Source organism: Varanus komodoensis, unplaced genomic scaffold, assembly GCF_004798865.1.
Source record: "Varanus komodoensis strain SLA01 unplaced genomic scaffold, ASM479886v1 scaffold16, whole genome shotgun sequence".
Taxonomy (NCBI): Eukaryota; Metazoa; Chordata; class Lepidosauria; order Squamata; family Varanidae; genus Varanus; species Varanus komodoensis.
This window is the reverse complement of record NW_025335468.1, coordinates 4,666,367-4,678,716: the sequence shown is the minus strand read 5'-3', so window position 1 is coordinate 4,678,716 and position 12,350 is coordinate 4,666,367. Positions and strand designations below refer to the sequence as shown.

Below are 12,350 nucleotides of genomic sequence, written 5' to 3'. Positions count from 1 at the left end.
GCTGACACTGGCAAGCCCACGGTTGACACTGGAAAGCCCACAGCTGGAACGGGCAAGCCCACGGTTGACACTGGAAAGCCCACAGCTGGAACGGGCAAGCCCACAGTTGACACTGGAAAGCCCACAGCTGGAGCGGGCAAACCTTCCACTGAGGCAGGTAAGCCTATTGCTCAAACAGTTTCCCATTCTGGAGCTACTAACCCAGACATATCTGTGAAGATAGGTAGGACTTCCCTTTCTACTTTACTCATTTCTTCCCAGACTGCAAAAATCAAACACTCAATAGCAGAATCAAAACCAACAACTAAAAAAACCTTTAAAAAGTTTTAAAAATATTATAAAACTTCAGCAGCCACACTTACATCTTCTAAAATGCCAAAGCCCAGTACCCAAAGGACATCAACTCATCAGGAAATCGAGAGTAGCTATTAATTTATTTAATTATGGGCATGTACTGTTGAGAGCTGGCTTTTCTTCCCTTTGCACATTCCAAGGGCACAGACTATTCCTTTGTGAAAGTTCTTTGTTCACCAAAGTATATCCATTAAATTCAATCACCACTGAATGAATCTCTGAACATGCACAGAGAGGTATGTTGAACTCAGTCTAGCAACTACTTCCAGGAACCCTCTTTTTGGGTATTCCTAAGCCCCATCTCTCTGGGAGGGGCCCTTTGGAAACAAACATGCCTATCTCTGTACACTGTCCCTCTCGTTGGCCGGCCCTCCTCTCCCAAAACTGTGTCATGGGTCAAGACTTGTACCAGCTTCATCTGGCTCTGAGAACTCCTCTCCTAGACCTTCCTGACAGATGCGCATCTTGGTTATTCCCAGAGGCTGTCTCAGCACCTGGAAACAGCAGTCTTGAGATAAGCTGCTCCACTTCTCCCATCTCCAAGTCTGAAGTCTTACATTCCCAGGGCCCCTCTGCCTCCTCCAATGAGTCCAGATCAGTGTGACCTGGGAGTCTGTGCCAAGAACAACTGCCCCACTTGTTCCCAACAGGTCTCTATTGCTTTCTAGTAAACTCCCAAAGCTGTAAACAGAAATAATAAAAGCAAAACACAGAACAGTTAAAGTGTGATAAACTGATCCCTGGGCCATACTAGCTGGATCATCCCCTAGGGGGATTGGAACATCTTGAGGAGGCAACTAAACGTCAACACAGATGGTGCTTGCTTACCACAAAACAAGCTAGGATAGATTTTAACAGGCCAGCTTCAGAACTGGTGTTTTGAAGGAGGATAATTTCAGAGAAACCATAGTTAATTTTAATCACTGTCTGATCGTTTAGAAGAAAAGACTTTTGAGGTCTTTCTCAAAGTTGTGTGGGAGGAGGAAAGGAGGGAGGAAGTATGCAAGACCAGGCTTACTCCTATCATGATAAACCATGCATTTTATTGTTGTGGGTTACAACAATAAAATTATACATACAATATAAAAACATAATGACCAATAACAATAAAACATTAGAACAGTAAAATAAAAATGCACCCAGTAACAGAAATAGTAATTTCATAACAAGCCATATTTATTTATTTATTTTTATTTATTAAAACATTTTTATGCCGCCCCATTCGCCGAAGCCTCGGGGCGGCTTACAACAAAAAATTAAAATAACATTTGAAAATATATACAATAAAATACAAATATATAATATAAAACATACACTATAAAACAAGCCGCCCTGGCCAAATAAAATTCAATAATATTAACATTTAAAATACTGCTTAAATAAAAAGGTCTTCGCCTGGCGCCGAAAAACAAATAACGACGGCGCCAGGCGGACCTCTCTGGGGAGCGCATTCCAAGGTCAAGATGCCACTCCCGAAAAGGCCCTTCTTGTTGCCCCCCTCCTTGTATCCTGAAGAGGGGCTCCCTCAGAAGGGTCTCAGCTGCAGGTCAAAGGTACCAGGTCGGTTCATACAGGAAGATGTCATCTTCATCCTCCTGTGTTTTCCCAGCACTTCTTGGGTCTTTTCTCTTACCTCCAAAAATGCATTATGAAACAGAGAATAGAACAGCATTTGCAGCACCAGGAGCCCTTCATCTAGAGGCCCCTGAGGTTTTTCCAATCAGCTTATTACATCCTTGTTACTTATTTATTGCACAGGACCCAGACGGCTCCCCTTAAAGTGGCGCTGCTATTACATGACAAAATAATGCCATCAGCTGCTTTAGGCTGCAGTCCTCTGCCCAGATCCCTTGAAGCAATTCCCATTGTGCTCCCTTCTAAGTGGACAGCCACTGCAATGTGCTATACCTTTTAAATGAAAGGCTATAGCTTAAATAGAGCATATAAAAGTATAGCATAAATCAATATAAACAATTAAATTATCATTGTGAATTATTTCTGCATCAGTCTCAAAACAAAGCACTGTACAATAAATAAAATTAAAGACTGCCCTTGTCCACAGTCTTACAATCTAACAGATAAAGAGGAGGGACGTGGTAGGAAGGAGATTTAGCGGAACTGATTCAAGATCAAGGGAAACAAAAGTCTTCAAATGCTGATTAAAAATTGAAACTGGTTGAGATATTGCACAGAAGCGGGAAATGTGAAGCTCAAGAACCTCCTCTGGCCCTCAGTCTAGTTCCATGATGTGGCAGGGTGGGAGGTGAGCCCATATGGGGAGAAGGGGAGAAGGAGGGAGGAAAGGCTGGGGAAAGATGCAACAGAGAGAGCCACAGGTACCAGAAAGGATCCAGGGCTCAGGCCCACAGGACAAAGCATTTAAAAATGCACAAATGTGCAAGGTCCGTGCACATGTGTGCTCTTACTTGAGATCAACACAGCCTACCCATGCCACAAGTGGAAGGAAGGAAGGAAGGAAAAGGCTGGGTGTTCACCCCCAGGGTGTGAGGGCCGGGGCATGGGAGGCAGCAGGGAGGGTCAGAATGCCAGGCCCATGGCGCAGGCTCAAGCAGAGTCCAGAGCCAAGCGGCAAGGCAGACCACTCACACACAGGGAGAGAGTCCAAGAACAGTTCCACGATCAGTTTACTAGTGAGTCAAAACAGCGAAGGGAAGAGTGGCAGGAGTGAGGCAGGGGCTGCTTAGAGGAGGACGGGAACAGTGGGAAGGGCGCAGGCTGGAGCAAGGTGGGAACGAGCTGGAGCAGGGCTGGAGCAAGGCGGGGGAAAACTGGAGCAGGGCTCGAGAGAGGTGGGAACGAACTGAGGCAGGGCCTAACGATGCAGAGACCAGAGCACAAGGAGTCACCAGCACCACTTGCATTGCTGTGGCAAAGAGCAGCAGTGCAGAGAAGCCTTTGATGGTGGCCATGAGGGTCTCCAGCTGCACTTCGTAACTGCTCCTCAGCGGTTCCTTGCAAATGCCTGGAAAGGCGTTCCTGGTTCTGCAAGCACTTGCAGGGTCACTTATGCCCCAATCCTGGCACAAGGCAGTAAGAAAAGAAGAAGAGTTCTTAGACAAAGTGATGGAGGCCAAGTGGAAACCCAGGAACTGGAAGAGCAACAACCGGAAGGAGAACAGGAGAATCCTGCAGCAAGGGGAAACGAAGCAGAGGAAACTCCCCGGGAAAGGGTGACAGTTAGGAACCAAAGAACTAGAGGGCACTCTGCACCTGTGGAGGTGGTGGAACGATGGGGCCACTTTCAGGTGCTTGAGGCTGGACGAGAAGGCAGCCTGCAGAGGAAGACCTGCAAGCCTTGTGTGATGGCAAGTAAGAAGTGGAAGGTCATTGAAGCAGAGCCAGTGCACAACAAGAAAAGCGTGGCTGTTGTGGGAGACATCCTGCTGCATGGGATGCCCATGCATGCTGCAAAGACCCACATATGTTGCAGAAATAAGGGAGCTGGAAAGAACAGCAATGCGGCACTTGAAGGGATTCAGAAGTAGTTCTGTGGCCACCTGTTCTGGATGCTGTTCTGGATGCTGGGCAGACTAAGGTGGCCTGTGCATAGAAGACTGCACACACCCTTGATGGCCAGCAGTATCTTGCTTTGCTGAAATGCTTTGCTCCCTATTTTTCTTTCTGTTTCCTCTCTTTTTTAATCCATTTCCTTATATATGAAGAGATTAGATGTATGTGTGAAGGGTGGGTGGGCAATTTAGCCTATAAATTATATATATATATATATATATATATATAAAATTCAGCAGGGGCTGAACATGCCTCCAATTTACCATTCAGGCATAAGGCCACTCATTCATCATTCCCTTTTTTAATGCAAAATGGAAATCTTCCCACACAGCAATCCTTACCCCATATTGTTTGCCTTTGGGGAGGGCAATCCTGTACTCTTCCAAAATTGGTTGGACTCCAACTCCCATCATCCTTGGGTGGTCACCTATGAGCCACTCAAACAGAGAATATATATCATCAAAATGAGAAGTGGGTGCCAATTAACATCATCATTGCTATAATTTAGCTATAGAGGTACAGATTCAGACAGTGTCATCATTCAAATAAAAATGCAACTCATCTAATTGCATTGAAAAGGCTGCGCCTGCATCCTCTGCTGCTCAGCTGCAAATGGTGGATGTGCAGCTTCAAAGTTCAATGTTTCCTTCAGTGGTTCTTTATCTTTCCAATGGGTTTGGACCACCTGGCCCTTCAAACAGAAGATGCCTTCAAAATGCAGGGCACCCATCAACAGCCCGACAAACAGAGGACAGTCAAAGAGGAAACATGACTGCTCTGTGTCAGGGAAAGCAGGAGCTAGTATCTGGCATCATCTGGAGGACCACTGGATGCCCACCACTGGAGTACCTCTTACCTTGTTTCTTCTGCAAATGTTTGAATGCTGTGCACTTCCTCTCTTTGGTGCCACAACTTCCTGAATTTTCCCCAAAGTGGAAAAGAGAAGTGCGGCCAACCCCGCTCCCTGCCCATCCCATACAGAGCAAGACACTGTAAATCACACTTCCAATCTGTTATAGGGGACATTATATTGTGACATTAGTTTCAGATGGCAGCTGGTCTCAGGCAAAGCTAAGGGATAATAATGTGTCTGGAATTAGGCCTCTGAGCCTAACATTCTTTCTGTTTATAGCTGCTGTCCTTCCTATTTCCAAGTGTTTGGTATCAAGGGATTCCTCTGTGAAGTACTAGGGGATGTTCTGAAGTCTACATCCAACCTTATTGTGGCCATCCTACTAATAAGAAAAGCCTTCCATTGATCTTGTCGGACAATGGACTGCCACTTTATATGGCCTTTAAGATATGAAACGAGCAACAAACAATATTCCACTTAGATTGTTATTTCTTTCCTGGGATGAATGCAGCTGGGTTCAGAACCAGTAAAAGCCAGTAGAATTTTTCTTATTAACTTTGGCAGGATTTCTATTAAACCTTGTAGGCAGTAGGAATAATTAGAATATATGAACCCTCTTAGTATTGCCAAGACCTGCCTCGGCTCATTTAACCTATCCTTGTTTGTACTCACTGGCAGTGGCTCCTCCAGGTTTCAAGGCTGGGGTACATTTGTGACCTTGCCACCTTTCATTTTACCTGGGGCCTTCTGCGTGAGAACTATGCCCTTCACCATTAAACTCATCTTACTCATGGTCTTAAAAGGCAGACCCTGGTTTTATTGCTGCTGAACCTTTTTCTTTCTAAATATCGTTTATTGTTAAAAAGAGTGGGGAAATGCCCAAATAAATATGTCACAAGTAAACAACATTAAAAAGGAATTAATGTGTTTGTGCAGTTATAACACTGAGAAAAAGGGATAGATATTGTCTTGGAACTTTTTGCTCTAAAATTTTATCAACAGATTCTATTCTTTGATTGATTAATTAATTCTTGGTTTGTTTTCTGAAATGCCCATTGTGAACTAAGCAAATTGCATCAAATTTCCCTGAACCAGTCACAGTGCAGTGGAGCTGTAAATTGTCTCCATTGAAATATTTTTAGTTTCTGAGAGGTAAGATTTAATAGATGTACCAGCCATTTCAGCTCATGTTAATGATAAACTGGGGTAATTGAAATTTACAAGCAATATTCAAAGTCCATGGCACTAGAGATTATAGCCATGACGTACTAATGGTTGGACATATTCTTATTAAGCTTTAAAAGTATTGCATAACAGTTATGGCATAAGGATGTGAACTGTGAAATGAGAAAGTACAAATTCCTACAGCAATCAAAACCAAGTCAACAGAAGAAAACATAGCATGTGTTTTCATTTGGCTGGAAAATTGGTGGAAACCAGTTCATACTTCCAAAGAATGCTTTCAGGTATCTTACATTAAGGATCTTGAAGAGCTCAGAATCAAGGGAAGAAATCAAGAACTCAGAAATCACATAGTAATGCATTATGGCCTGTTCCACATATTACCCAGAGTGCACTGTTCAAAACATGTGAAGAGCAGAAGATTTTGTGTGCCTCCCCATCTCTAGTATAAGTTTCCCTCCTTTTATATCAACACAAACACATGTTGTTCAGTATAAAAAAGTAGGCCACATAAAATGCCAGTATTTTAAATGCATCACTATCGGACGTAATTTATGTGGCATGGAAACTAGAAAGAGGAAGGCAGCCATTGTTTAAGTGAATGCTCATTCAATTTGCGTCAGAAACTAAAAGAATACTCATGCATCCTTTGTAAATAGACCCCATCCCTGCCACCTGTGGTAAATAGGAACAAGATTTTGGGTTAGACTTGCCCATCTATGAAAAAAAAGCTCCTTCCATTTGTGGAAGGGACCCAGATTCATTAAGGCTTCTTGAAGATTTTTTTTTAATATAATAGCCTGTTTAGTTTGGTCAGACAAGTCACTACAGATGTTGCTCAGGACTACTGTTCCTTTGGTCCATCCTAGGTTTCAGTTTGGTATATAAAGAACAAAAACAGTAATTTTTTAAAAAATCACCGTTAGGATGACACTTTGGTTGCTGTGGAATAGCTAAAACAGCTCCTTTGGGTGTGATGCTTAGGCACATGAGATGTCTTTGTTTCCTTTGTAGGTGTACTTACATCCCGTATGTATACAGTCCAAGACATGACTGCTCTGGGTGTGACTCTGGGTTGTTTATTGGCAGTCGCACTAGTGCTGCTCGGACTGGTCTCCTACAGGTATTACAAGATGAAAAGGAGCAGCTGCAAAGTAAGTGGAACTCTGCTGTACATTGGTTTGGTTGGTTGGCTGGTTGTTTCCAGGGGCACAGGCAAATCCGAAGTCTTTGCTGTAAAGAAGAGCAGTGTGGTTCTCTTTACAAATATCCTCATTCACACTCTCCGCTACATATGCTGTGAGTGGATGGAATTTCACAACTGCTGCATAATCACAGCATTGTAAACTATTGTGTGGCCTTCGCATTGCAAGGGGACATGCTTGGTACAACAGCAAAGCTCAGTGCTGACTTGTGAACAACAGCAATTGCTGGTTGATGTTTGTCGTGTGGCACAGGATTCCTAGCCTCCTTTACCTGGACTCTCATCATATGTGTCATCAAATGAGTGAAAGTGACAGAACGCTGAGCAAGCTGTGAGCACCGTTTTTCAGGCCCTGTGAAGTAATCGCAGTAATGCACGCAGCTGCTACAGGCTTTACGATAGGCCAACAAAACAGCAATTCTTTTAATCCCCTGATCTAATGAAATTATCATGCAAAATCATCATGCAGAGGGTGCAATGTTTATGAGCAGCCTTCAAGCAAAGCTAATAAATAAATAAATATGTCAGTTGCACACTTAGCCATCACAGGTGAGCTTTGGTATGTGTGTCATTGACTTGCAGTATTTTCAGTGGATCCTTATGTACTCAGCCAGGGTAGGCAACTTGTGGCCCTCCAGATGTTCTGGTCTACAGCTCCCATGATCCCTCACCATGAGTTATGCTGGCTAAGACTAATGGGAGATATAGGGCAAAACATCTGGAGGGCCAAAAGTTGCCCATCAGGGCGAAGCTTCATACCAGCCTTCCCAACAAGTCAAGATTATCAGCTGCTTGAGATGGTGTGTTGTTCCAACAGATCTGCTACATGCTCCATACCACCATCATGTAACCTTTCCCAGGGTTACTTTATCCCATTAAAATCAACAGGGGAAGTAAACTCTGGCAGCAGTCTTGCCTCAAACATGATTGTGTGAATCAGCTTGTAATTATATAGACTCAGAACTCCTAGAGATCAGGTTCAGTCCTTTTTAAAGATGGGGTGATTTGTGCAGCAGTGAAAACCTTTGTCCTTCTTTTGCAGTTTGAAGGCTTCGTCAACACCAACTTCCAAAATGATGAAAAGTTTGACTCGGTTGGAAAGGGCAGCTTGTTGTCAGCAAGCATTGCGGCTATGAGCAGCTTTCCAGACACCTTGGCTCCCTTGGGAAAAAGCCCGGCAGAAAGAGCCTTTGATGCAATCCTGGAGAAGGCAGAAAAAGATGAGGAGACAGACAGCTCAAAGGAAGTACGATCCATTCTCACGAAAGACAGGAGGATGTCAGACAACGGCTACAAGGCGGTGTGGTTTAAGGAGGACATTGACCCAGAAGCTAAGGATGATGTCCTGGTGATTGAAGACGACAATGATGTGGAACCACATATGAGCAACGCTGTTGAAGACGACAACAGTGACCAGGACAGTGAAAGCAGTGGTGATGGCGGTGGCATGCACATCACTCCAGGAGAAGCCCAGCTGCAGGGAGCTGATCCTCCTGCCATCCAGCTCTTTTGGGATATGGAAGCCAGGAGCGTTGATTTGTAGAGCCAGCACAGTAAAAAGTTCTTTCCAAGATTCCCTAAGAGGAGTTGTGTGTTTTCTTCACCAGTGTTTTCTGACTAGCTTATTTGCAGCTGTTTGCAGAGCAGTGGGATTCTGGTCAGTCAATGAGCAGCATTCATCAAGGGTCCGTGGGCACTCTTTGCCCTGGGATTCAGGAATACATTGCACTTTCCTGGACTATAAAGCCTCTGGCTGAAAACTAAATCCACGCCTTCCCATTGAACCCACAAGAATTTGTTAGCACAGCTACAGCTGCTGGCTTCCTTCTAAGCAATGGCTGCCATTTCCCAACTGATTCTGCTAGTATGTTCAGCCTATCAGTGATCAGCCTGCGGATATCTGGTTTGTTGGTTTCCTTGTGCCAGTCACCAGCAAAAGCCAACATATGGAAGAACACCCTGACATCAGTTTAACACTGGCACAAGTTGTTTAAGGAGCAAAGCTGACATGTTCTTTTCAGAAGCATGTTTTGAAGCCAGGAAAAGATGTACTAATTAATGGGATTCGTATCTCCTTCACAAAAATTTCATTGCACTATGACATGCCATTACAGGATTGGATCCAAGAGCCAATAGTTTTATCTTATGGCCTTGCACAACTAACTTTCTCAATTGCAACTATTCATCTCTGAAAATACACTAAGCACAGTCAGCTAAAGTCTGTAAAATTGGTAGCTCACAGTGCAGTCTTATGCATGACGCCTCAGAAGTAAGCCCCATTGAGTTTGATGAAAATTACTCCAAGGTGACACACGATTGCTGCACATGGTTGCAATCCTAAACAGACTCACCAAGAAATAGTTGAGCAGGAATGGAACCTTATTCTTTCAGCCAGAGTGGACAACTTGTGGCCTTTTGGATACTTTGGCCTTCAGCACTTTGGTCCACCATCAGCTGTGTGCCCTAACGCTGACGAGAGTGTAGGCCGGAGCATTTGGAGAGTGCCAGTTTGCTCGGATGTGCATTTAAGCAGTGCCTCCAGTCAAGGCTTCATACCAGTCTTTGCAAACCTGGTGCCCTCCAGGATTCTGGGACTAAATACACTCACTAGAAATAATTTGCCAGGAATGGGACTTACTTCTGAGTAAATAAGCTTTAGACTAAGCTGTAGAACCACTATTTAAATAAGTAGTCTTTTTGCTTTTTGAACACCCACACAGCTTGTTTGTCCTTGTTCTGTTTTTTCCCCAAGTAATGTATTCAAGATCTTCCACTTTTTAATAAAAAAGCTGAAGCAATGCATTAGGGTCTATTCATATCAACAGTTATACTAAGCTTTTCTCTTAAAGTGTTAAAAAGCATGACAAGAGACACACAGTATCTTGCCATCTTTTATGTGCATATTTGCAAGAGAACAGCCATCAAACTGATGACTTGATGGTATGCTGCGATGACACCATGGTGTATTACACTAGGAAAATTAAATTAAATACACAAGAAATATACCAAAAGTCAAATATTTTCTTCATCTGTAGCAGAATGGTTCTTCACTGTTGATAAAAGAGAAATTAAAAAAGAAATCTGATAAATCGTGGATTCACTCATTATCTAACTGCCCTATGTAAGCTACATTTAAAAAACAACAAAAAAAACTGGTGCTTAATATGACTGTGACATTAGAAGTGTATTAGAAATTCTGTAGACAATGAGATACAGCAATGATCAAAGAGTGCAAAAATATTGTGCTTCCGCAGCAAAGTCAACACTGACAAGTAGTGTTTGACTCAAAGAAGGTAGACAAAAGCACAAGAGAGTCTCTGTAAGATGGACTGCAGATGTCAATCAGAGGAAAATATTAGCATCTAATTATGTTGATTGTTTAAACTTTCTGTGATAATCACTTAGAGGGGGTGGCAAATGACAAGATAAGTGCTTTTTTTAAAAAAAGCAATGCTCTTTCTGGTCTCCCGTAAGATCATTTCATTTAAGTCTATTATAAGAAGTAAAATGGTCAGGCAGGCCTAGGAGATGCCAGGGCCAGTCCTCCCATGAAGCAGGGTGAAGCTGCCAATTACCAAACGCCCCGTACCCCACCACACCAAGAGGGCCTGCTGCCATCTCTTTGCCATCTTCACTGTGTGCTTTAAACAGGCGCTTTGGGAGAGTCTGTCACATGTGCCAGAAAAACTCTCCCAGCTTCATGTACTGTGCACTTTGACTTGCGTGCAGGGAAGGATACCACTTGCTCTTTGACCTCAGGTAGCAAAACTCCGTGGAACAGTCCCAAAGGTAGCTGATTTCCCCAGCTTCCTCCCCTTGTTTCAACTCAGCAGCCTGGTAGTGGCCTCTCCTCTGGAGTGCCTTGTGTGGAATAGACCAATGTGTGGAAGTGCTCCTTCTCTTAGTGAAAGTACTTGCAGTGGATCAGAAATAGCTGTAGCAGACTTGCTACAGCCAGAATGATCTGGATAGTAAACTTGCCAGAAGGGAGACCGAAGAATGCTCGGTATCCAATGCACCATTTGAAGCCTACTGAGAGAAAACCCACTGGTTTGTTATCCTCTACATTGTCCTTGCACTTTACATCTAATCCTTCTCTGTACAGCTGTGGTGTCTCTTAGAATACTGAATACGGAAGTGGATGTAATGATCTTGATACAATATATGTTAGAGATCAATCAAGTCCCCTTAAGCGCCTCCCCCATGGCTGATTAAGTTAAGTAATGATGTTCACCTTCCTTGAAAATCCATATAATGGCAATGAGGGGCAAACATTAGGTAAGGCATCACATTTTACAGACTATCATTTCTATATTTTCTGTACTTGGCCGTATTCCTGGGTTCCCCTGGGCTATGGACTCTCTTGGCTGTCTCACCTGGGTTTCTATGGAGGTGCTAACTAGGAGGAGTGTCTGGAAGGGCAAGTCAGCTTTTATGGCTGTGTGCATACAGAAGAGAACTGCTATATTTCAAGAGGGAATAACCATGGGAAGAAAATAAGATTTTTTTTTCAGTGGCAAATTGCAAAACGTTTCAACTTTTGTCAAATGCTGTGTTTGGACATGATGAACAAGCTGGCTTTCCAACTTTCTGTAGCTGCTATTTGTCATGATTTTCTTCTAGACAGACACCATCTAATTTGATTATTCATTAGTCCACACAAAAGCCCATGTTTTCTGAGCAGATATTTTCATGTTGCTTACTTCCTTTCCGTTTTTTCCATCTAGATATTCAAATTACTCTCTATGACTGAGATGCTTATACAATCTTTCATAAATGCAAAACAACAATAAAAAGGCTCTAAGTTCCAAACTTGAAATGATGTATGTGTATAGATATTAGCCTTCTTCTTATTGATCTTACTGCAAGTCGTTTTGTGTCCTCCATATCATCTAAGACAGGCATGTCCAAAGTCCGGCCCGGGGGCCAATTGCTGCCCGTGTTCAAATTTCGAGTAGCCCGCAGCCTCTTCTCCCCGCTGGCGCAGCCTGTCACTCATCCCCACCGGCCAGCGTTTTTCCCTTCACCGCACAGCGGTTCCCGCAGCTGTCCCCTGCTACCTCCTGCTCCTTCAAGGCTGGTGGTCATATTTCACCAGAAGATGGCAGTTGACCTGAGTCAGCACTCTCGCCGCGTGACCCTTGTGACACAAGGCTTGTGTGCCCATTTCTAAAATGGCGACTGTAACTAAAAAAAGGAAAGTTGACAGCGAGGGCCGCCGCTTCC

The 12,350-nt window shown here is 43.6% G+C and overlaps 1 protein-coding gene across 1 annotated transcript in view; it reads left to right on the top strand.

Annotated features, from left to right (window-relative positions):
- CDHR5 (cadherin related family member 5) overlaps positions 1–8,667 on the top strand; it is a 27,968-nt gene extending 19,301 nt beyond the window's left edge. Inside the window, exons 9-10 of the mRNA XM_044426074.1 lie at positions 6,935–7,074; positions 8,167–8,667. Of these exons, the coding sequence (XP_044282009.1) occupies positions 6,935–7,074; positions 8,167–8,667 (641 nt within the window). The remainder of the gene's footprint in view (positions 1–6,934; positions 7,075–8,166) is intronic.
- Positions 8,668–12,350: the final 3,683 nt, after the last annotated feature.